The following is a 26,642-nucleotide window of genomic DNA, read 5'->3' on the forward strand; positions in this document are numbered from 1 at the left end:
CCTCACTCCACCTTCCCTGAGAGGTTTCCTCGGAAATCAGAGGCAGAATTCATAGGTTCACTGGTGTGGGGCCAGGAGGCAGAGCATCCAGCATGAGCTACTCCTTCCAACGCCCCCTCCCCAAAAAGCACCAGGGAGGAAAGGTCAGCTATAGCTGGACAGACTGGCAGAGGCCTTTACCAGGAAAACAGCAGCCTGCACCATCTCTACTCCAGAGGTAACACGGCCCTGGCTGAGGGACACGGACCACCCCATAGAGAGATCACTGTCCCTGTGGTGGTATCCGAGCCTGACCCCCCCCCCCTTGGTAGTGGGAGAGATTCACCCTGTGTAGCTCTTCTCATCCAGGGGGAGCGGTTCCCCACTTTCTGAACCACTCAGGAGCCTGGGGTACATCCTCACACATTATAGAAGACGTATACCCCACTAGCAAGCCTCACTTCCCAGAGAGGGAAACTGAGTCCCCAGAGGTGCTAAGAGAAGCTAGGTGGCCCCAGTCTGGAACCCCAATCTGGCACAGACTCTCCACCTAGAAGAAGAAATTGAGAGCCTGAGGAAGGCTGCAGAGCTCACCTTGGTGGGGAGGGTTACAAGAAGGAGAGAGGCCACACTGAGCTATAAATACACAAATGCGACTCCAGCTGACCGAAACACAAACGGCACGGTCTCCAAACTGAAAAGCCTGTCTCTGGTCACATTTCCACCCCCAGAGGGCTTCTTCCAGCAAACTTCGTACTCGGTGCTCAAAACGACCCACTTAGATGAGCAGGGAAACATTATTCCCATTTTAAAGGTGAGAAACTGTTTTGAAAACATGAAAGACCTAGAAGCAGCTGGCTGGTTAATTTTTAACAACCTTTAGGATCCTAAGGTTGTGTCTTTGCCCAAAATTTTAAGGGATGTGTGGTGGGGAGAGGGTTGAGGGAGAAAAAGAATTTCACAAACCCAAACTGCTCTGATAGTGAATGGGTGTAATGAAAAGTTGCCTTCAAGCAATAGGAAAAAAATAAATGAATGTGTGTCTGAGTTATCCCAGGAACTTGCGGGAGAACAGGCACTAATAAAACACGCCAGTCCTCATCACTGTGTCCCATTCCACGGAGAAACAACTATCTGTTAGCCATATTCAGGGGTGCTGAGAGGCAGGCAATTGTCTTCATATTATTAACAGTAATGGGAACGCACTACTAGGAATAATCATTTCTGCATCATGCCAACCTGAACTTTCATTTCACCGTATGAGCTGCTGGGCATCAAAGCCAACAAATTCGCAGAAATGCTCAGAGAAAGGAGGAGGGGGAAGAGAAGAAAGCCCAGCCTTCTGCCCACCACCATCCCCCCAACCCCATCCAGTAGAAAATATATTTCTAAATAAATCATGAGGAAGCCCAATCTCCAACATATTCCACAGTGCTAGGTGAGCCTACCCACCCCCCACCGAAAATATCACACAAAAAAATCTTACATCTCAATCTCAACAATTCATCTACCCCACCCTGGTCCAAATTAAACGAAATGCTATCATGCCGCTGTGTTTTAAAACAGTGTCCGAGAAGGTAGAAAAGGTTACCCACAGCAAGCAAGGACTGCCATCCTCACCATAGCAACGCGCCTATTTATAATATGGTCTACCTGCATCAAAGGCTAGCGCAGACACTCAAGGCAAGCCTAGTGCTACATCCAAGCCCGAAGATGAAGCCGCAGACTCTCATGAGCATGTCAATGAAACACTTCCAATTACATTACATGCCACAATTATTAGCATTGACTATCAATTTTTTTTTCTTTCTACTCAAGTAAGAGTAAAGGGGAAAATGAATTAAGACAGCTTCTAGGACATAGCAGAAACCCAGCATGCGACTTTCTAAAGTGCTTTGCCTATTTTTATTTTTGTTTTTTTAATGGTGAACTCCAGAGGCAGAAACGGGAAGGAGGGGTTGCTAAGGGGAGCCAGACCTGAAGCTGCAAATCCTCCCCAATGTCAGGCGCATGCAGCCTGGTGAGGTACCGGCTGGTTCACGTGCAAGGCCTCTGTCACTCCCGCCAGAGAGAGAAATTCCAGAGGAGCCCGGATCCAGACCTACACTGGGCCTTGGAAAAAAGAGACTTTTGTATTAGAGGGAGACACAGGAACCCACATCTGATTACTCACTTGCAAAAGGATTCTAATTCTGAAAGAGGAGCCCAGCTATATTCCCAACAGCAGCCTCCCCCTTTCCATGTCACTGCAATGACCATGTAGCATGACAGCATCCTAGCACCCCAGATGCAAACCCCAGTGCGGCCACTTACTAGCCATGTATCCTTGAGTATGTCCCCTATGTTCTCTGAGACTCAGTTTTCTCATCTGTATAATGAGAATGATGTATAAAAGTGTTGTGAGCATTAAGTTGAAAAATATATAAAATGTTCTAGAAACTGGCACACAGTAAGAGCGCTAAAAATGACAACTATTCTTTCTTCTTTTTGCTATTAAAGTTATTTCTGCAGTAATGATTGCTGAATAAATAAAGCACATGTTCCTACACTCAACAGAAACACAAGAGGACCTCAAAAATGTGAGCTTTCCCTTCCCTTAACACACACTCCATGGATTAATGCCAGACCCATTTCAGAACTGGACAAACTGAGGCTAGACCTATATTTGCATTAGTAATAATGTTAAGGTTCAAACGTGGTGGACAGGAAGGAAATTAGGAGTAAGAGAAGGGTGAATGGCCCACGCGGCCCATCTCCAAAAGGAACCACTAATGAGAGGCAGGTAGAGAGTGACCCACATTATTTTCATTTAGTCAAATGGAAGAAAGACAAAAAGCATACCTTGAACCAAGGGAAGTGGTACCTAAGACAGAAGCTCAAAACAAAATATGGGATTCACAGTCCCAGACACCTCCTGTGCTAAGTGTTTTGTTTTCCCCAATACACAGTACTTTCCTAAAGGGCAGGGACTGGGTCCTGTGTCTAGGCATCCCCAGAGACACTGACATACTACAGACCCTGAACGACTATTTGTTTCTAGTGAGTCTCTTTTTTCCCCACTGAAGCATTTTTATATGAATATATTACATCCCCCAAAAAAAGAATCCCAGGCTTTTTCTTCCTGTGTTTTCTTGTTTCTTTGTGGTCCATGATGCCAGCTGCGGTCAGTACAATGAAACCTAACTGCTGCAACAGGAACAGATTATTCTGCCATCCTTCTAGATCTTTAAGCTGCACATCAAATCTGGGGCTGATCACTCCACACTTGTTTAACCTGCCTGTGAGGTTCATCACAATCTTCCCGGCTCTGTGATCATCTATGATGTCAAATTCACCAAAGTACCCACGCTTCATCTGCACAGTTGGAAACCAGGTGGCAGCTCTGGGGCACGGCCTTATAAGAACCCGGCGTTGCTTCTCTTTTCTGGAGCGTTGATGCTCTTGAGAGCACCATCCAGGACATTCACACGCACCGTGATGGCAGTGCAGAAAGATGGCAGAAAGAGGTATTTGTCTCTGCTGAATGCATTTGGGAAAAAATGTTTCTCTTTCCTAGAAATTCCCCCAATGTGGCTTTTTTATTAAAAGAGGGGTGCAAAAGAGACAGTGTTATTTCATTTCCTTATGGCAACAAGCCTTTGAAAGACATAGTTTTACTATGTTTGGGGGGGGGGGGGGCTGGTCAAGTGAAGCAGTGGGAGTACTATGCCTATTTTACAGACAACGAAACTGAGGTTTGGGAAGGTATTTGCTCAAGGTCATAATGTTACAAAGTAGTGAAGCCAAGATTCAAAGATGGGTGTAGAGTCAAGCTCTTAACCATTTCCTTATTCTTGATATTTCTCTTGGTATATCATGTGCATCTAGGATAGTTCTTAGCTACTAAAAGGTGCTCAGTAAATATTTTAAAAATGGGAACAAAAGAATGTGTGTCACAGGTTGTAGCTTCTAGCGCTCACGAAAGCCTAGATCACCCACAGCAGAGAATGCTTCACTTTAAGCCTTGCGAACCTGCTTGAGTAATTCCCCACTGCAGACATTTTGGGCAAAGAATTCAATGCATGCTTCACCCACCAAAATCTGCAAGAAAAAGCCCAGGAGCAAAAACAGTGACATGAAATGGGCTGGACTTGTTCAGGTCCAGGTATTAAATTACACTGAACTAGAAATTTCCAAACCAGGGATCCAGCATCCTCAAAGAAAAAGGAGCAGGAGATCAGTGCAGCTGCCACCTGAGCAGAGTTGTCCAACATGACACTTTCTCAAAATCTTCCCAGGGAGGTGTGGAGGCCGCAAGGAAGGGAGGTACACAGAAAAAATGTTCTGATACATCCTCTTAACCACAGCCCGAGCATTTTTCCACCAGAGAGAAATACCAAGTGCAACAACAGTGACTTATAAGTGTGCAGACCGATTATAGCTTTACTTTCAAAAGAGCTTTGATTGATCTTTTTTGATAGACCTGAAATAAATTAAACTAGATTGACTCACTTGAGAATGGACTCTAATCCCTTAGTCAGATCCCGGAGAACTCAAACCAAACCAGCTGTTAATTTAGGCTTTATAAGATAAAGCATGAGAAATCCAAGTTGATGTACCCCAGAGCAAAGCTTACATCATCTCTGTAAGCAATCAACTCACTGCTTCTTTTAGGAACTAATCAGTTCTTGGGTAAGTGGGTGCCAAGCCTGCACTCTCAGAGCGAAACCAGCTCAAAGAAAGGAAGAAAGGCAAGAGAGGAAGAGAGAACCCGAGAAACAGCGAGTGACTCACTCCCCCAAACAAGCTCCAAACCAGCCCAAGATATTTTCATTTTGTTTTCTTCAAGTCATCTGTCTCCTGTTCCATAAACAGCCAATGGCTTTAACCAGAGCCTAAGTTCCCACATAACTACCAAGTAAGAGGAAGCAGCTAACACTCTTAGTATTTCTTTAAGGGTGGGGGAAGTGGGGGCAGAATTACCCAGGAAAATATTCCCCACTACTTTTTTACTCCCTCATCTTTGAAGATCACACTGCCCCCTTTATCTTTGCTTCTGGTGCCTTTGATTTGAATATAAGGATTCCAAAGCTTTCAAGTGGTGGCTGCCCATGGCACTAATAGAGTTAACAAGAATACGTACTCACAACTGCAGGCTTCTTCCCAAGTTAAACTCTGCTCACTGACAGGCAGCAGCCCTCCCAACTCCCACCAGCAATTTTTGGAAAGGGATAAATGCCTCTATACCAAGTAAAGGTGGGCATCCACCTCTAGGGGACCCCACCCAGAGCCTTGTCCCAGGAGGCGCCAATACGGTGCCTGTCCTTCCTTAAAAAAAAAAAAAAAAAGGCAAGGCTGCCAGCCTCTTGCTCCTAAACAATGACGTTTCATATAACACTCTGTTTACTGAACATAAGGGGATCAAGAATTGAAATCCAATTTAAGGAATTATGGTGCTTTCAGACTGTTTTCCCTCAACGATGAAAAAAGACAGGCATGTTGTTTCTGGACTTAGGCCAGAAGAAACTGATCCTTGTAGTAACACAAGAAAAAAGAAAGAAATCAATGTATGTGTGTCTATATGTGTTGGGGGAGGGGAAAGCTAAAATATGAGCTAAAACGAGTGGCAAATTAATCTGTTTCCTTCTATGGAAGGATCCTGAAGTTTATTTCAAAGCCCCACTTTGATATCCGCCTGACAAGCACAATATAGTTCACCTCTCACTGCTTCTGAGAAGCCGAAGAAATTTAACCAGAAAAGACAGAACGAAAAGACACAACAAAATCAACCACCAAGGCTGTCCACTCGCCTTCACTAGTAGCGGCAGGGACCCAAGTACCCCAGCAACAGGTAGCACTGGCCAGGATCACCGATGTCATCTCCTTTCAGATTAAAGTAACCCCCGTTGCTCTTTCCTGAGTGCTGCTCACTGTGTCAGAGCTGTACCTATGTTATCCCATTTAGTCCTCTGTGAGAGGCTTTGTCCCCATTTTATAGATAAAACTGAGGCCCACGAAGGTTGAATAACTAGCCAAACTCCCACATGCAGTTGACAGACAGTGCCGACTTGAGTCCCCAGGTATGTCTGACTTCAGCGTCAAAGCGCTTTTATCCTTCATCCCAGAATACCTCCTTTGCACAGCAAAAACATCCAACTCCAGATAAAACAACACTTTTAGGGCTTCTAATTAATTGGTCTCACCACTGCACCCATCCTGTGCAGGCATTTCACAGATGAACAAACCAAGACCTAGAGAGTAAGCCATCCACCACCAGATGACTTAATAACAGACCTAGGCGTGTTCAGAGCTCCCGAGCCCCTAACTCCAATTATTAAGCTTCATCCTCTCCCTTAATTAATTCTTCCCCACTGTCATACACAAAGACAAGGTTCTCCCCAGAGAAAAATGCCTCGTCACACCAAGTGCCGCCTGGGGAAACAGTTTTGTTGGTGGTATTAATTTTTTTTAAGGGGAGGGAACTAAAAAGGGGGAACTTTGAGATGAAGTAAATTGAGACATTTCTGATAGGTAGGAAATAAATCATCGCTTAGAGGAACTAACCAATTAAAAAGGTACGGCAGTGCTCTTGCTAAAAAGCCTGCCATCAACCAGGTTGCCCGGGACGAATGAGAATGGAGGAGGGGGAGAACAGGCCTTCCGCAGCCTAAGGCCAGTGACAGCTAGGAAGATTGGCAAAAGCCAAAAAAAATACCATAGCTCTCTGATTAACAAAGCCTGATGAAATGCAAGTCTTTTTTTTTGTTGTTGTAAGGGGGTTAGGGGAGGGTGTAATCACACTAATCTATTGTTTATACCTCCCCAAGCCAAAAAGAGTAGAGTGGGGGGTGAAAAAAAAGTCCATTGATCAAGACTGCTTTCTGATTCCTCATATTTCACTCTTTCTCTTTTCACTTTGGCCCCTGAAAAGCTAAAGACAGATAGCAATAAATAGGGACAGATCTCAAAGCACTGTGTTGTAATCCAGCCTTCTGCAAATGAGGGGGTTCTGAACTGTACCTTCTGGAACCAGAGGTGTTAAGGAAACAATGGCTGCTTTCAAGTCGACTGGGAGAATCAAAGTCATTTTTTTAACCACTATTGAGAATAAATCATTCTGGACAAGCTCCTTACGGCATCGCTGTCATCCAAGTTTAAGTGTGAATAGGCCTGGGTTCACCGGCCACTAACTGATTTCTTGCCCAGCAGAGCCCCGCGAGAAAGTTCCAGCAAGCTGACCTGTGTTGCGGGCACAGGCTCAACTGCAGAGATGCCAGTGCCTTCTCCCATCAGGGACCCCAGAGCCGTCAGCTTCCAATCACAAGTTCCAAAGGTCTCTTGTCCCTAGTAACCAACTGAAACCGCTTGTCTTGGAGGCAAATTGGAGGAGGAGAGGGCTGTTACATGCTTATTACAAACTCAGACAAACAAGAGCAGACCACAGCGGCCCAAGGAAACTCCCTCATAAAGAAAGAAATAAGTGTTATTAAGTTTGCAAGCCAGGAGCCAGACCTCTGCCTTTTGAGAACTGAAAAGGATGACTTTTAAATTTATTTTTTAACGAAGTTCTAAGCAATAGAAACTCAACCAAAGAAGAGAGCAGACATTGCAACCAAAAGGCCACAAATTCCTGTCTTGCTGTCACTAATTTCATGCCCATCAGAAGCTGAATAATTCAAAGCCCAGTCTCCCCTATAGGTTTTTTGTTTTCCCTCCATGGGGGGATAAATTTCATCACAACACAGACTCTTTCACCCTAACTCTCTTCAAAAGGTATTCTGGCCTGCTCTCTTGCAGATCTGGATTCTTTTGTGAGGTGGGGAGGGGGGAGATAAAAGATATGAAATACGATATATTACCAACTTGTCAACTTGGCAAGACTTTCAGTAAGAACACTGTTCATAGGGTGACCAACTGTCCCGGTTTGCCTAGGGACACTGGTAATAGTAACAACGCCATTAAACCTTTCTTTCATGCTAGGCGCAGGGCTAGGTCCCTCGAACCTATTCTCATGAAAACCTTTATGACAGGCAACTCCTATTAGTAAACCCATTTTTCATAGATGAGAAACTGAAGGCACCAAGCAATGAAGTAATTTGCCCAATTTAAAATTTTCAGGCTCGTATTATTTTGTAAAAAGTGGCAGAAATCAGATACTGGGGGGAAAAAAAGTTCATATTTTGTGGGGAAATTTTGACCTGGAAACTAGTTAATAAGGAAAAAATATTCCCTGCTAAAGGAGATAACAGAAAAGCAGGCAATTGTGGGGAGGAGGGACACAGAACACAGAACAGAAAGATCAATCACAATATGATCTAGCTGTTTCCAAAATAGTTCCTTCGAGATATTACATAAGGAACACAGGAAGAGGGAGAAGAAGCCCCAGGTGGGGTAGCCTGTGACAGCCGGGTACCCAGGACAGGAACAATAGCTCAGCAGCAATTTGCCAGGGCGCCCCGCCCTACACGACATCTTCAATCTCAATATTCCTTGGGAATGTCATCCTGGGGCCGCCTTTCCTTAGATTTGCACCGGCCACCTTAGTTCCACAGCAGCCAAATTCATGAGCTGCAATGGCGAATGGAAACCACAAACCATGACTGAACCAGAAGTCAGACCAAAAGATAAAAATCCGCTCTCAGGGCAAAAGAAACGATAACAGAACCACTGAGGCCGAAATCAAAACCGTATCTGCTTTGCATGTGGCATGTGGTTTTGTGTGTGTACTTTTTTACATGTCAGATCATTGGTTCCTGCCACCTTTAAGTCATTGCCGGGCTCCTTTAACTGCTATGCAAACCAATGTGGCTGGAGATTATCATCTTGGTCGCAAATTCCAATGAGGCGGAAGGTAGGAAACACCAAACAACTCTCAACTTACTACTATTTAAACAAACAGTTTAGGATGGGCAATCAACCCCATCTGCAAAAACAACTACCTTGGTGCTTTTCCTAAACTATCCTAAAATGGCAAAATCATGTCAGAAGTAATATATCAGGAATTATTTTTTGATAGAGATAAACTGGCAGATTTAACCAAACTGAAAAGTCATCCTAGCAAAAACAGCTTTTTCCCTATTTTTTTCTTTCTCCCATTTATTTTTGGTGGGGGGTGGGGGTCTCTTCCAAGGAGACAGGCCCACCACATTATTAAAGCCTTTTCCTCGCCCAAATTCAAGTCCTCAGTGCCAATTCTTCAGACAAATGGCTTCACAAATCAGGTTTCTGGGGGGAGATAGTCGTCATCCGCTTTCACCATTATGAAAATGTAGCAACAGTGACAAGGTATAAGAAAACACATACCAAAACAGGGTGCATAAAACACCCGGGTGCATTGGTAAACATGTCCTTAGCTTAGGGGCACTTTCGAACATTCCTTTAAGTTCTCTTTCAAGAAAAAATGTCTTTATACATTGACCCAATGAGTTCTTTTTTTTTCTTTTAATTAACAGGAAACTCTTGGCTTCTTCAGCAATTGTTAAGAAATAAATGCTGCTGGATTCCAGAATAAAAACTAAGTGACTGACAACCAGAGGAGGGAAGGGGGGGTGTTTTTGATTTTAAGGATAAGAATTGAGTTCAGAACTTTGTGACTCCCAGAAGACTCCTGAATTGAGTCTCATACGTTCCATAAATCAATAAAGCCCTTATCTAGATATCTCACTATTTTCTTTCTGCATTCTATTAAATAGTCCTAAGTCTTTTGTTGTATATTTACATCTTAGGAGCTAATCAAAAGGACAAAAACTATTCTCTGCATGTTACCGTGCCGTTTCAGCTTCGCTATAATACCAGAAAGCAGCAAGGTAACCAGGAGAAAAAACCCAGAGGGCCCTGAAAAGATTTACCCCCAACACATACAGGCCATCCTCACCCACAAAGTGGATGCTTTCTTTTCCTTAATGGTCTGTTCTCTAGAAACCCTTTTATTCACTGCCTGCCCAATTCACATTGTCTATACCCCACCCTCAGGAGTATAAATCTGACAACTGCTTTTGAGCCAAACCAGACAGAATACCCCATAAAACTCACAGAACACAAGAGATGCTTCTTTTAGCACAAATATCTTCAGATTCGGAAGCACATCCCAATATGTTTCTTCCAAGTTCATTTAATTAATAGTACTTGCTTCTTAAATGATTTGGAAGTCTACCACTAGGGAGGTCAAAGGGAGGGCTAAATGTCCTGGGGGCTTTTTGGTGGAAATGGTACTTTAAATTTTCTCAAAGTGTTTTACCTACATTCTCCTGGCAACTAGATTGGAAAATTCAGATTCTCACAATTCATGGTGTTGAAATATTATTATGAGTCTGAATTTATTATATTCCTTTATGAGTTCTTCAACTGAGCTGAAATTTGGAGAAAGAAAGTCAAATCCTACCAAATTTGTCTCTGGGAGAGAAAACTTACCCTGAATGGGCACTAAATGTACACCATGACCCCATACAATGATCTGACCCCATACAATGATCTGTCCCCAAATTACAGAAAAAAAAACTCTTAGGCCTTTAAACTTCATTTATACCGAGCACTCCCAACCCTTAGATTTATGGGTGCCAGGGCAAGAGTGCACAACCATGAATTTCTTGGCAGTCCACTTGCCAAGCTCCTTATGCACTCTATAGTCTTTTAAGTTCTCCTTTCAACAAGTGAAGTCTCCAAGGCCAGTCTACTCCACAAAAGAAAAGAAAGAAGAAAATGAAGAAAACTCCCCCAAACCAAAAGAGAAAAACCAAACAATAACAACTCACTGGGGAGCTTTATCAGCTCCTCCCAAAATATTAATAAAAGGAAACTGGAGTCTTCTAAGAAGACTCCTTGGCAAAACCAACACTACAGAAGCATGGATAAAAGGTAAAATCATAAATTTTTATATAAAATCACAAGATTCCTGGGAATGCAAGCCAGGAATGACTACTGGGTGAAACTGGGCCCTTATGTATCCTAATGAGTTGAGGTCTAGCAAATACCAGTATGGAGCCCTGAAAGCTGCCTCTCTGAAGTTCAATGTTTTATTGGCCTGATCAGATCAGTATACATTAAGTGCCTACTACGTGTAAAGCTGGATCACCACTCAGTACCTATTAAAAAATATATAGGAAAAATTTTAAAAACTCTCTTTAAAATATGCATAATACAGATATTTCAGAATAATAATCCCCTCTTAACTGCTTTCCAATGGCGAACCAAGCGCCCCAAGATATCAACTTAAATTTAGCTGTCCTTTTTCTTTCTCTCTTGTCTTTGTCTCTCTCTTAAATCATCATTAAGCTTTCAAGCAAGAGCTTTTCTAGGCCTCCTGTTACACAGCTTAGCAAACCCCCAAGAGTTTCAGGGCTGGAGACGCAGAAGAGGAACCTCAAATTTCCTTTATGTTTTGGACTGTCAAGAGCATTTAGGAAAAACAACTCCTCTCCTTTCTGCTTCATATGTTTTCCTTATTGGTTCATTTACGCAGCACAGCTCCCCCCAACAGCAGGCAGTACATCGTTTCGTCATTTCTGCCTTTCCCCGCCATTAGTGCGGACTGCTGAGACGACACCCCAGCTGCCTCCCCGGATGTGCCTGCAGCATCGGCACATCCCTTTCCCCCAAGCGGTCCCCCCTTTGACTAATGTTCACCAACACTCATACATCATTCCCAAATTGGTCCAAATGAATTAAACACAGCTCTGCTTAACATTACGAGATTTAAATGGATTTTCTCTCTACAGGTCTGCCCCATAATTGGGTTTATCCATCTTGTTGAAGTACAGTTTACACTTGCTAACATCACGCCAATTCAAGCTACATTTTCTGCTCCAGTGGCAGGAGCAAGGCAGATTTGTCATCGGATCATAACAGGTAATTCAAACAACAATTAGTTTGATGACGGCCCGTATGTCAATGTCTGCTCCCAGCAGCCTGGCTCACACCCGATGCTCTCTATTCCTCAAGATGAATTGTCTTCACAATTCTTCAATTTCAATCATCGGCAATGCTTACTGAATCAACTTAAAAACTATTGACACAAAGCTGTCTTCCCTACAGAGCCGCCTCACCAAAGCCCTAGTGAAAACAATCTTCTGGTTCCCCTAGGATGGGCTACTACCATACACATCCATTTTCAAAAGTTGGAAAATTCCCAACTTTCAACCAAAACTATTTATCCTGGTGCTTCATCTCAACCTCCAAATCCAGGGAGGCATAGGATTTGTGAGTAGAAAGGAATAAATCTGCACAAGCTCATCCACCCACAAGTAGGAAAACACTTGTTTAAATTTTTTTTGAAGTCCCCTGTAGGAATGAATCACAACTGTCAAAGTCTAGGAAAATGGTCTGATCCAATGGGTAACACCACTTGTCATTTAAAAAAAAAAAGGCTAATATTGCTTTTAAAAGCCAACTAACCTCCAAGCATTTTGAAAATCAGAAGACAATCATAGAAATATAAACCCGTCCAACCATGGTTAACCACTGAGTGATGCCATAGTCATTAAGACAAGGCGCAAATTCATGCACTGAAGAAGAACAGAAATCAAAATTTGAGATACCTGGAAAAAAACAGGAAGTTGACAAAGGGGTTGAACACCATCTCAAATTATCTAGTTGAGTACCAAAAAAATTACTGTTGGCCTTTGATGTTATGAAAGAGGCTGTTATTTAAAAATTCAAAAAGCACACTTTGATTGCTATCTCTAACACACACCACCCCAACCTCACTTACACATTCTGTTTCCTTTCTGCCCACAATGAGGTACTCAAACACATTCATATCCCTTGACTATGAAGTCCCAGGAATTACTGCACAGTGCTATAGGGATACAAATATGAGTAAGACACAATCTCAGCCCTTCAGAAGAGCTTATATTCTAGTCAAATGTAACAGGCACTAGGCAAAAAATTTAAGTGACATAAGAGAAATGCAAACAGCAACCAACAGAGTAGGAGTCATAAATCTTTGTTACCCAGCAAAGATAGTCCAGGTTATCAAATTTATCATGTGTGATGTTCTTGACAGGAAATAAAAAATATACAATGCATGTCAGGATAAACCATATTCTAAATCTGCAAACAAGTATTTCATAATTCTCAATGGTAAAAATAGCAGCTTGCATTTATCAAGCACCCTTCTATGTGCCCAGATCATCGCATAACTTACCTCCTTTAATCTCCCAACAATCCTTTGGAAAACAGGTACTCATATTATCCCCATTTTACAGATTAGGAAACTGAAGCTTGACAGAACTGAGACCTAAACCCAGGTATCTGACTCCAGAAGCACAAATTGAACTACCCACCTCCTCTTGTACCTGTTTCTTCAAAATGCAAAGGTGATACTATTATAGCATCAGTGGTAGGGTGCACACTTTAAACTGTTATTCTAAGCCAGTGGTTCTCAACCAGGAGTGATTTTGATTCCCAGAGGATATGTGGCAATTTCTAGAGACATTTTCAGTTGTCACATTTTTGTTGGGTGCTAGCGGCATCCAGAGAGTAGAGGTGAGGAAGAGTATGCTAAGTAAACGTCCTGCAATGCACAGGATAGTCCCTTGCAACACAGTTATCCGGCTAAAATGTCAACAGTGCTGAGGTTGAGAAACCCTCCACTAAGCCATCCTATCTCGTCCAGCCCCTGCTAATACCAATAGCCAAGACATGCCAGTTTCCAGACCAGGCCTCAATCTCTGTGGAATCTGATGTAACCAAGTGTGTTTCCAGCTATCTCCCTTAAAAAACTAGGGTTTTGGGAAGATGCCTCAAAGAGTCCACACGTTTGATTCTAATGTTTCTTTTTATAACATATAAATATAGAGATATACATGTACCACTTTTAAATTTTATTCTTAAATTTCAATCTATTATTCATCAAATATTAAACACCCTGCCAACCACCCAGTGGTTTTGGCGGAACCCTCAGGAACAATAGTTGGAGCCACTTCTGTTTAATTGAAGAGTATGCTGAGATTTCAAGGTAAACAGGTTAAAAATAAAAATTGCAACCACTTATCTGTTTGATCAGGATTTGATACCATGCAACCAAATCAAACTCCAGAAACAAATTAACTACTAAGCCTGATAAGCCTGCAAATGTCAGCTCCAACCCATTTAGAAATTTCTGTGCTCAGCTAAACAGCCCCATGATTTGCAGGGACTTTATAAAAAGTAAATATTATAAAGTAGAGCTTATAAAATAATGTTAAGAAAATACAAGCAGCTGACCACCATAGGTCAGACCTCTATACCCACTTGCTGTAGCCAATAAGGGGGCACAGAGATGGCCAAGAGAACAATTGTTTTCATTCTACCTGGTTGTTCCAGTCGAGGACTCCCAGACATTCTCTCTGTATCCTTACCAGCTCTCTGACGAACACAGTGCTTTAATATGGTGGAGAATGAACAGATACAATATTCTCAACTCATACAAATAGAATGATATAATTAGAACAGATAGAAGTTTTAAAATGATATAAGTAAAAACAGTAAAACTAGATTGTTTTATTTTATCTGGCCAATGTAATGCAACTGCTACTGGCTTAGACAAGACGGTAACTTCTACTTGAAAGGTAGAAATGAAGCTGAGTTGCACTCCTGGATTCTTAGCTTGCTGTTTCCACCAAGTTCACCTCTATCCACCTCACTTTCCTCACCTATCAAAATATATTTTCTTTGCTTCACTCCAAGAGCCATCTGGGGCCAGCTGCATCTCTTGGGAGCTTGTTAGAGATGCAGAATCTCAGGCCCCACCCCAGACCTACCGGATCTGAACCTGCATGTGAGCATGACGTGAAGTCTGAGAAGCACCAGACTACCCATCCTGCTTCAGGGTTCTGCAGCCTCTTGCATATGACACCGAATCCCATCTTCTCTCCTTGGTACTACTAACTCAGGGGACAGCGGCCATCGCTGATTACCAGCTAATAAAATGTTCTCAAAACCAAGACTCCTACCACTCAAACAAACATACGAGCCATCCTTCGGAACTGTCAATGTAACCAGCCTCTTTTATCCCCCAAGGAAAGAGAGTCAAGCTAACATGAACAAACCAACGAAATAACACCATCACTGTTCTGTAAACATGACTGTGCACCTCAGAAGCATCTGAAGAGTGGGGAAGGGATGCAGATTCCAGGATTCCCCAGAACAATGCGCCACAACCCTATCTGCTGTCTCCACCTGGAAAGCTTGTAGGACCCAGGGATGCCCAGGCCCCAAGCCCCAGAGATGCTGATTCAGTTGGTCTGGGGCGGGGCCTACACCTGAATACTGTTTTAAATGCTTCCGAGGTGACTGTAACACGTAGCCAGGGCTGGGACCCGTTGCCCTAGTCCAGTAGTTCTCAAAGTGCTGTCCCCAGAGAAGGAACATCAGCATTACCTGAAAGCTTGTTGAAACTGCAAATGTCAGGACCTACCCCAGACCTACAGAACCTGAAACTCTGAGAGTGGGGTCCCAATCTGCATCTTAACAGCTCTCTCCCTGTATCCCTGTGCCCTCCAGGTGATACATGCTTATCCTACTGAACGGTAATCTCCAAGGAGCAGCACCCAGGATTCTGAGTTTTCAGCAGCTCCCAGCAACCAGAAGCCTGGTTGGTAGACACTGCTTTCATTTAGGGAACAGAACTCCTAGACCCTCTTGAGCATTACTTTGATCAGACAGTAGTTACCACAAGGCTATGTATGTAGTATTAGCCACTCTCCAGTCATACTGCCTGGGTTTGAATCCTAACGGACCTTGGGGAAAATATCTCAGATATCTGTTTCCTCATTCACAAAATGGGGACAATAGTAGTAACTACACCCTTCAGGTTTCCCTCCATGTGGTTATGAGGAATCAATAAATAATTCACATAAAGCACTGAACACCAGACCCACTGGGAGAATTCTATAAACATAAGCAGCTATCATTATTAACGGTTGTTTATTGCCTCTCACCCCTAAGACCAAGCACATTATTGTCCAAGCTACTCTTTCATAAACAAATGTCTCTTCTTGAGTTTTGCCAAAGTATCTGGCTGTCTTCACACAAGCGTAGAGAAATAAAGGCCTCACCAGCTCATCAGAACCAAAGGGCAATCTAGTTTCCCATTCAAAATAAGAAAATGTTTCAATACTAAATATATTCCATAGTTAAAAGAAAAGAAAATGTTACCCCAAGAGTACTTGGTCAGCCCTCAATTTTTATTAGGCAAGTGAAAATGACTGAGTATCCGATAAATGATCAATTGATTGATTTCAGAAAACTCTAAGGCAACAACTCTCAAACTTTAGTAGGCTGAAAATCACAACCCTGATTAAAAATGTAACTCCTGGACTGCAGCAGAAACCCACTCAATCAGACCAAAGGGTTGGGGTGTTTGTAAGTCAGTATTTAAAACATCACTAGAATTTAAGCTTGGTGAGAACAAGGAATTTTTGTTTATTTTACTCACTGATGAATTCTGCAGTGGCCTGGCAGACAGCAGACGCACATTAAATATTTTTAATGAATGAACATTCTGAGGTATGGACTTAGATAATTAAGGTAAAGCTGACCACCACAGCAAATGAATGAACCTCTGGAGTTCATTCCAGTGCACTCACAGGCTTCATCAAACTATGCCAGTGAAATGACTTCTCTCTCTGACTCTCTCTCACCCTTCGTTCCTTTGTGGAAAGTGGACATCAAATGTCACAGCCAGAGTCTGCCATGGGACTAAAGCAAAAGTGAGGAAGTGACTACACCAAGAACTGACCCAGTTCCTGGGAGTTGTCCCCTTAGCCGGAATCTAGTGTCAACCGAGAGCAGATCCTCATGAAAACTGACGGGCCAGGTAATGCGTGGTGGACGAGAGCACAGGCCCAGAACACAAGCAACCACGATAAGAAACCTGAACTGGGAGAAAGCGGGAGCCCTCACAAACACTGCCACCTCATTCTTAAACTCTGCTCACATCCACAGGTGCTAATCCCTGCCCATTTCATCACAAACAGCAAGGGTCTACTCAGGCAAAGAGATAGGCTCTGAGCCATAGCACCTCAGGAATCTCAAAAATTTTAAGAGATGGACAAGACTAAACATCTAGCCCCATCCAGGAAGAAGGGGCCAATACGGTGTACGGACATGCTTCAGTTAGTATCCTTCCCTCCCCGGATCTAAAAAGCACCCAGGCCCTAGAGAAGGGTCCTGGTGGCCTTACGGAGTCGTGGTGGAGGAGTTCCAAGACCCAGCTTAAGGGTTATGCTTTGGTAAACTCAGATGGGAACTTGTAAGCATAAGAACAAGAGAGAAAGCAACACCACCGCTCAGCCTCCACCACTCAGCTGTGTAAACAAATAAAATGGTCCATTTCTTCTGGATCCTCTCCTAGTTGTCTTTGCGCACACGCACAAGCACACGCACACAAACCCCTTCACGTCTTAAAAGAAAAACAACCAAGAAAGGTCTACACACAGTTTGTTTTTGCTGCATGTGGAGTTTTTTCCTAAATCACATCTGACTCAGTGTTAAAACATCAACCTTTGGCCGAAATACTCTTAAAACAAAGGCTTAATTGGTTTTGAAGTAGCCCTTCTGAAAATCAAGGGAAACATCTTCTGTGGGTCTTGACCTTCCTTACCACACTGATCCTGGGGCTGGAGTACTGGGAGCTGGAAGAGATGCCAACACGTTCATCTGCAGTCACTTGCAGGGCATTCCTGGGGGGCAGCTTTGCTTTCACACAATCCTATTTGCGTCCACCTCTCTGAATTCAGCCTGCCAGGCCTCTTCCCCACTAATGGAGATGCCGGGAGGAGTTCTTAGGAGCTGGGGCCAGAGGCCAAACCACTGCCTGAAGGGGCCTGTACCTGAGCTGAGCAAAACTGGCCTCTGATTACACCTAGGTAATTTTAGTGCTCCTCTACACGTATCGTTCACATACCTGAGAACTACTATGCTGGTACACTGCAACAACAACACTCCAAGGCCAGTGTTCAAGTCTCCCTCAGAAGGTCAACGCGAAGCTAAATATACCCCATCCCCTGCCTCTCTCCAAGTCCACTCCTGGTGTATAAACAACAGAAATGGAAACATATATTCCCCCAAAAGACCCATCTGAGAATGTTACTAGAGCTTTACTCACAATAGCAAAAAATTGGAAGCAATCCAAACATCCAGCAACATAGACAGGACGAAAGCACCGGGGCACATTCACACGTGGAATGCTACATGGCAGTGAAAAAGTGCAAACCACCGCTACCCACGATAACACGGGGGAAACTCACAGACATAATGCCGAGTGAGGCTGGACATGAAACAGTATATTCTATAGGTTCCCATTTACATGAAGCCAAAAAATAGCAAAACTAACCCATGGTGATGTGATAGATAACACTAACTGATGGTGAGAATTTTCAGTGAAGGCAGAGGAGAGAGGAAGAAGCCGGATAACTGCGAAGAGAGGGGAACCAGGGAGACACCTGGGGAGTTCTTTATCGGAAGTCAGCAAACTACAGCCTGTGGGGTCAAATCCAGCCACTGCCTGTTTTTTGTTTTTTGGCTTTTTAAGTTTTTTATTGGGACATGGCTACACATAATCCTTTAGGTTTACCTTTGGTTGATTTTTTTTTTTATTCTTATTTCAGCATATTGTGGGGGTACAAAAGTTTAGGTTATGTATATTGACCTTGCCCCCCCCACCCCCTTTGGTTGATTTTGAACCACAAATAGCAGAGTTGTGTACAGCTGACTCCTGAACAACTCAAGGGTTAGGGGTGTTGACCCCCTACACAGTTGAAAATCCAAGTATAACTTTTTGACTCCCCGAAAACTGAACTACTAACAGCCTACTATTGATCAGAAGCCTTACCAATAAATAAAATTAACACATATTTTGTATGTTATATGCATTATACACTATATTCTTACAATCAAGTAAGCTAGAGAAAAGAAAATGTTATTAAGGGCTAGGCATGGTGGCTCATGCCTGTAATCCCAGCACTTTGGGAGGCTGAGGCAGGAGGACCACTTGAGCCCAGGAGTCCAAGGTTACAGTGAGCTATAACTGCGCCACTGCACTCCAGCCTGGGTGACAGAGTGAGACCCTGTCTCTTAAAAAAAGAAAAGTTATTAAGGAAATTATAAGGAAGAGAAAATATATTTACTATTCATTAAGTGGAAGTGGATCATCATAAAGGTCTTTGTCATGGTCTTCAGGTTGAGCGGGCTGAGGAGAAGAAGAGGAGGCACTAGTCTTGCTGTCTCAGGGGTGGCAGAGACAGAAGAAAATCCACCTATAAGTGGACCTGCACAGCTCAAACCCATATTGTTCAAGGGTCAACTGTAGGAGGTCAACAGTCAATAGAGACTGTATGGCCCGAAAAGCCTAAAATATTTACCATCTGATCCTTCACAGAAAACGTATTCCAACCACGTTCTATATATTGATCTGGGTGACGGTTTCATGGATGTTCAACTTTACCCACCTCTCTGCTGAAAATCTGCATACTTTGCTGTGTTTAAACTTTACTTCAATGAAACTTTTTAAAAGTCAGTAGAATTAAATAACTATGTCCTTTCTAAAAGGTCTTTTCATTTTCATTCTAGTTCTATTAGCACTATCCATTTTGAGAGAAAGTGGCCATTTGTGTTACTCTTGTCTTTTCAAAATGGAGAGGAGCTAGGAGACTGCCAAAAGTTGGAAAGATCCCAACATAGAACTGATGTGTCCAAACCTTTTACCAGAACGGGACGTGTCTACAGAATCACTCGGAGACCATTCATATAAACCGTGAACATAGCTCAGTCCTCAGATTACAGGAGGGATGGGAAGGCGAAAGGGTACGAATCACATGCGATGCGAGGTGTCACACTACTTAAGGTTATTTTAGGCTATAGCTTAGGAGAGCAACAAGCCTCAGCCTCTACTGAAATATAGTATTTATTAACGTTCAACAGTTTTATATTTCTGGGGAACAAAATTCTGCCCCAACAACCGTTGAGCCTTAAATTGCAGAATGGAGCGAAAATGTCTGCTCTGCACTATACCAGAGCAGTGCCACCCTCTCCCCTTACCCCACCTGGCCCCCCTCGGCTGCTGAGCTGCCCAGCACACTTTGGGAACAACTTCATTTTGTCTGAGGTCTCCTCTTTTTTTCCCTTTGCTCCTTTTGTTTTTTGCCATTTATCCTTTGATGATCCAACTAAAATTACAGCTAGATGCCACTTGGCTTGGCCCCGTGCGGGTCTAGCAGAGATTGAGGGAGAATGAACACTGCAAGCATGGTGCTGGGGCCTCTAATAAAATGTCTCTCTGTTTGCCCACATGGGCATCAAGCCTTAGCAAATAGAAGCAGGAGAGAACAATACTACCTGTTCATGGAGGAATAGTAATGGCTTCAGTCCTCCAAACAATGAGCTCTGTAATTTACTCCATCTTCCTCCTGAGAAAGAGCTTCACATGGCCTGCACCGTGCCAGGTGGTTGGAGAAAGACGAACTGCTAGGCCTAACAAGGGGCACTTCAGCCATGGGTGTAAAGATACAACAGCTGGTCTGGGCTGGGCTGGTCTCCCAGTGACATGGCCCCAGCCAGCCTTTCCACACCAAGATAAGGATCACTATCCTATTCAACCTCTACAATTCCCACACCCCAGGCAACAGGAATGAGATGTAGTAGGCCTCAGGATATTGTCCGTCCATCCACCCATTCATCAAGAGTTAGGGTTTGGGCTTGTTCTTTAACCAAGCCCTGCATCTAAACCACTTTCTGGGAGCAAGAAACTATGCCATTCAAACCAAAAGGAGGAGGTGCCCAAGAGGCAACGTGCCAACAAGAACAACTGCAGCAGCAACACACCAGTCTTGAAGACAGCCGGGGGTGGAGGAGTAAAACCAAGACTCACACTGTCCCCCTAAAACACACAAGAAGATCAGCAGCACAACTGCAGAAGTAATCAAATGCTTTTAAAATAAGTTGCCGCAGCCTTGAAATGAGTACAAAACCCCTAGGAATCCACCAAATAAAAATGTCTGCTGACTCATGGTTTTCACCGGTGGAATGATTCAGTTCACCTGGGGCAAATGGCTATTTGAAAGTCTTATGGAGGAGGATGCAGATTTGAAATGGCAGAGCTACAAAGGTGCAGTCTGGCTGGAGCTTGGTAAGACCACACACACACACACACACACACACACACACACACACACACACACACACACACACACACGTTGTCTGCCTGCAAGGGCTCTCAACCAGAAAGGGTGTCGTGGAATAACGCAAATGATCTAACAAACCAACATCAACTTGCTAAGAAGAGAAGACCCTCATGCCAGACTTTAACACTACAACAAAAGTCAAGGGACTCCCTTCAAAGGGTTAAACCAGAACACTCAAGAAGTTTGGGTACCACTAGTTACACCATGAGGTGCAACCATCCTCGGGAGGCCAGGCAGACAGACGAAAATCGCATTAGTCTGCTCTCCCTCCTCTATTGCATTCTGCTGGCATCAGTTCAGCTCCGAGTCTATATTAGTCCATGATTTGTTTAGCCTTTGGATTTAAAAGAATGGAAGTACTACGTGAGCAGGAAACAGGACACTCATCAGAAGCTGGGATCTGTCGCCTTTCCCTTCCAGCACTTTTAGTGTCATATATCAACAGGTCCAAGAGAAATCAACATTTCAGGACGACCAGGTCAAAAGTGATATTCTTAGCACCACTTAACGTGATTTTGATCCACCGGAAACAACTCTCTGGCTGTCACACGGCCTCTGCTCCCACCTCCCTGTTTAATCCTTCCCATTCACATTTGGTTGCCCCGTTTTACTCCCAGTTCAAGATCCCTCCCTAAGCAAAAAGTAGTAGCCGGGCTGGGGTCTGTGTGACCATTAGGCCTGACCAAGAAACTCTAAATAATAAGCACAGGCTTCTCTTTCTCTCCTTAACTCTAAACCACTTTGGCAACATTTCTCCGGCTTCTCTTTCTTCATTGCTTCCCACCTCCCCGAGTGAGTCAACCACCACCACAACCACCACCACCGCCACCGCCACCACCATGATCTCAGTTGGGGGAAGGGGCAGAGAATAAAAGACACAAGAGACCTACATATTGACAATTCAAGCTTCAGAATCTCTTGCATTTCCTACCTGAATTGCAATCTGGTGTTCAATCATTTTGTACGCAGAGTAATGTGTGCTGCCGGACTGAAAATGGAGCTGTAGAAAGAAACCAAATCAAAGCGTTCTGCTTATGTCACAAACTACAAGAAAACATCTTAAGCAGTTTATGAATAGCAGACAAACCTTTCTAGATTGAACTGCAGCCTTGGCATTCAATCAAGACCTGTACTTTATTTGTTGCTATGGATAAGATGATCATAACAATCTAAGGTAAAGTTAAAAAAAATAAATAAGCGCCTATTCAATAAGCAAATGGGGGAGGGGGTGGCCAGGAGAGAGAATCGATGACATGAAAAGGAAAGACGGATGCCCACGAAGACATAAAGGAAGCCAGTGTGCTGAGCAGGTTGCTAGAGAAAAATTAACTGTGTGCTGCAAAAAGTCATCAGAATTGCGACACGTAGGCGAGAGGGAAGATGACGAGAGAAAGGGTTGTGAGAAGACACAAGACGGCAAAAAGTATAAGCCCCTCCGTCCCGCACCTTATATTTCTAATAACTGGGCCCTGGCTCTGAAACACGATTCTATGTCTGGGAAAACAAATGTGTCAGACAGAATTCAGGGGCCACCCAATGCCTTATACATTCTTTCACAATGACTAAGCTGTCTGTCCCAGGACATCTCTGTAGCCTGCACTCTAGTAATCCACACTTCCCCAAAGAGGGAGCCAAGCACTGCCAAAGAGCCACCAGTTTTCTGAGGAGCACCTCTTAGTGGGCAACTGAGCAAATGTTAAGTCCCTGGTTTACTCAGACTCTCCCCAGCACAAGGCTGGACCACCCAGCAACGCGGCAGGTAACCCACACAGAAAGGAGTACCAGGATGCCTCACCAAAGTCTCATTTTCCCAAGTAATACTTGCTAATCTTGGAATCCTACAAATTGGGAAAACAAACAGCATCTGGTGATTTACTGTATAAACAACGATCACTAAAGGATCTCAACAATTATCTAAAAATACATTGCTGTGAAATCGCTGCCCATTCCCCTGCTTGCAGTAGGCAAATCAGCTGCATCTCCAAACACAGGTCTGTATTATTGTAACAAACTATTGCTATTACTACCACTACTATACTATTACTATCTCCAGAACACTTCTGTGTGACTAGAACAAAGCCTGATTTAGCCTGCAAGCGAGTTTCAGACCCAAATAGTTTGTATCTTGCTCCCTGGAAGAAAAATCATTCAGTCCACATACAATGGGTTTTTTGTTGTTTTTCTTTTAAATAAAAAAGGAAATTCACATAAGAACTTTTGAACTAATTCCAAATAAACACAACACAGAAGTAATCAAATAAAAAAGTCTAAATCCATATTGCTCACGGGATAAGGCTCTAAGTATCCATTTTAGGAAACAGTGGGCCAAATAAAAAAAACAAAAAGAGTTTGTTTTATCTGTTCCAAATAAACAAACAAACAAAAATATATATATAAAACTCTGCTTGCTCCGAACAGAATATTAATCAGAATTAACAGAGGGCACCAAAAGGTGGGCCAAAAAAAAAAAAAATCCCCATATCCGTCAAAGCAGAATAAAAAACCACTCTCCCCTAAAACAACTGAAGATCTGTCCCACACGCACACAGCCCCCCCAAACACACTCAGAAGCAGTTCATCTAAAGTGAATCGCTGAAAAAGAAAGATGAATTTGAACCCTTTGTCCCCCTCTCCTTTTTGTAAGAGCTGCCGTCAGTAAAAGGGAGATTGCACTAATTACTGTGACAATTCTGCATCATGTTAAAACAACTTCTGTGCCTGGGACAGGTTTCTCTGCGAGTTTGAAATTCTTGGCTGGAGAGTAGCTCTTGTCTGAGAGGAGGGTTCTCCCTTCTAAGCAGAGTAGGCAACACTAACAACTTGTCCCTCTCTTTTCAGCCGGTTTTATTCTCCTCTTTTCCAATTGCCTGATTCAGAGCTTAATGGAAACTTGTCCAAGCTATTCTTCCCACAAACCCTGCGCAGCCCTAGGCAATCTGTACTCAGGGTAACCACAGGAATCTTATATCGTCAATTAAAATTGAATGGACACCTGATATCTAAGGAAATGCTGTGGAAAAAAAATTCATATAGTCACAGCCTTATGAATAAATTAATGAGACTGTGGCTATTCCAAATTCAATTTTCACTTGTCCAGTTCCGTTCTTAATCCTTGCCTTCATCATCACCCAAAGAACACCAACAGTCCTAGAGAGAATGTTGCAACTAACATAGTAAAAATGCAGCTGCAAGTTCCTGAAGACTCTGGCAGAGAAACCAACATGCAGGACAAAGTTAATTTTATTTTATCTTCTCTCTCTCTCTCTCTCTCTCTCTCTCTCTCTCTCTCTCTCTCTCTCTCTCTCTCTCTCACACACACACACACACACACACACACACACACACACACACACACGCCATTCTAACACCCCCCAAGCAATGTAACTTCCCTCAGGTGTCCAGCAACACAGAAAAGCCTCAACCAGCTCACAAACACACCCAGCACAAGCAGCTTATTCTGGGTCTATGTGAGATCTTTACTCCCACCCAGTAACCATTGTGTTTGGAGAGATTTCCAAGCTACACTTCCTCCAGCTACAGCAACAAGAACTTAAAATTTTCTTGTTTCTCCTTTAAGTTTTCACCTCCTCTTTTCCCAAATACACTTTTCTAAAATGCACACTTCCACTGCTTTTTCCTTGCCCGTAAAACACAAAGATGCCTCATTCAGTATAGTCTAGATTTTTGAGGCAAAGTACAACTACCCAGTAAACACTTGGCACTCTAAACTGATCATTTATCTCTCTCTAGAAGATATAAGGAAGGAGAGAAGAAGAGATGGTTGACCCTTTGTGTTTTGGAAGATATGGGGAGGTTAACAGATCCAAGACAAGAGGACTCAGGCATATCTGAGTTTAAGAATCACCCCCTGGGAGCACTTCAGGAGCACGTCCTCATGCAGCAAATGTGGCTTCTGTGACCTGGGCATGCGCCACACCGTCCACATGGTGCCTCCCTCCCCAGAGTGCCCAGGAGAGTCACCAAATGAGAACTCCAAGGTACTTTTCATTGCTTCCCCTGAACAACAAAATTAATCCTTCCCCTCCGGGATGCCTGTTTACAGTAGTCAAGCCCACCCCCAACTCTCCCACCCCCAGATGCCCTGGCCCTCACTTGTCCAGAGGAAGAACCAAGAAGACTTGGCAGTTCTCAGCACAGGCTTGCGAAATTCTTCAGCAATTTAAAGACCAACATTTTACGATTAACCGCTTCCCTTATTACTAGCATATCTTCATTGCTCTCGTTTTATTTCTAAGCACTACTACGGGCTCTAAATTTGGCGTTTCAGATACAAGACATCAGAGATATGCAGAGGTAGGAGGAAGCGGAAACAGCTTTGTTCAACCACAGGAATATCATCCTCAAAGACAACTAAAAAAATTGGAACCTGATGTTGGTTTTTCCAGCACTAAGTTAACTTCCAACATGATGAACATTAATTTTTGATGTCTACTCAATTCTGCTAAATTGGGAAAAGATGGAGCATTTACTTTATTTTCGGTTTTACGAATCACCTGGCTTTCTCTTTCATATACATATATAAAAAAACCAATCCATTTCTGAAGAGGTTTGGGGTTTTTTGTCCCACTTTCCTTGTTACCCTGTAGTTACTACCAAGACTATAGACTTTAAGTCTAATTTCCATGTCATTAGCTTAAAAGACTTTTTTTAGTGTATCTAAGACCTTTTCTTAGGTCATTAGTCATTTTGGGGGCCGAGGCAGCAACTACAGACCATTATGTGCACAGCCCCCAGCCCCCATCCTATGCTGAAAGCCTCCTACGTTTAATGGGAAATAAACTTTTAACCAAGACTTTGGGTAACTGCCTACCCTTATGGAAAAGTGCCAAGGGGGCCTCCAACTTCAAGAGGGAAGGCAAAACCAGCATTGACTGGTAGGTACTCAAGTTTAAACATTCCTGCAAAGATCTAGACACTGAACATTTGTACTATCCTAAAACAACTTAACAATGGCATCTCCTTTTCCTTCCTGGCATTCTCCCTCAGAAATTCTGCTGCAATAAAATGCACGCCTTTAGACAAGAACAATCTCACCCACTGTCTCAATGTTCCATCAAATATCTATTTACCCTCATTAATTTTTCTTTTCCTCAACCTGAAACCATCAGCTATGAGTCAGAGAACGATCATTAACTTTTACAGCTTCCATACATATCCACCTACTCACATTTGGGGAAAGAAGTATTGACTTGCAACATTGCCTGAGACCAAAATCCTCTAAGAAGAAAAAAACAGGGGAAAAATCGCTTCAAGAAAGTTTTATCTATAGGTCTATGGGGGGATGCCACATTCATTGTTTTTCCACTTTGTGCTGCAATCTCTTGCAAAAAAAGAAAAATTGAGGTTGAATTTGGTTACAGTGACAGGTATTTCTGGGTTGATTTTTGAGAAAAACTAGATGCTTTTCTTTCAACATTAAAACATAATTAAAGTTCTTAAACTGTTTGGGGAAAAAATTAAGTGAATCAAGTTTCCTGCTCTTGTACAAAAGATATTTCTAGCATA

General features: G+C 43.1%; 1 protein-coding gene across 18 annotated transcripts in view; it reads right to left on the minus strand.

Moving 5' to 3' along the window:
• TCF7L2 (transcription factor 7 like 2) overlaps window positions 1-26,642 on the minus strand; it is a 189,608-nt gene that overhangs the window by 154,262 nt on the left and 8,704 nt on the right. For 8 of the 18 annotated variants that reach the window (XM_045568111.1, XM_045568103.1, XM_045568104.1 and 5 more), the window contains exon 4: window positions 22,048-22,116. The exons of the other annotated variants lie outside the window; for them this stretch is intronic. In XM_045568111.1, coding sequence (XP_045424067.1) covers window positions 22,048-22,116 — 69 coding nt within the window. The remainder of the gene's footprint in view (window positions 1-22,047; window positions 22,117-26,642) is intronic. 18 annotated transcript variants of the gene reach the window in all.

This window comes from Lemur catta, chromosome 14, assembly GCF_020740605.2.
Source record: "Lemur catta isolate mLemCat1 chromosome 14, mLemCat1.pri, whole genome shotgun sequence".
NCBI classification, from domain to species: domain Eukaryota; kingdom Metazoa; phylum Chordata; class Mammalia; order Primates; family Lemuridae; genus Lemur; species Lemur catta.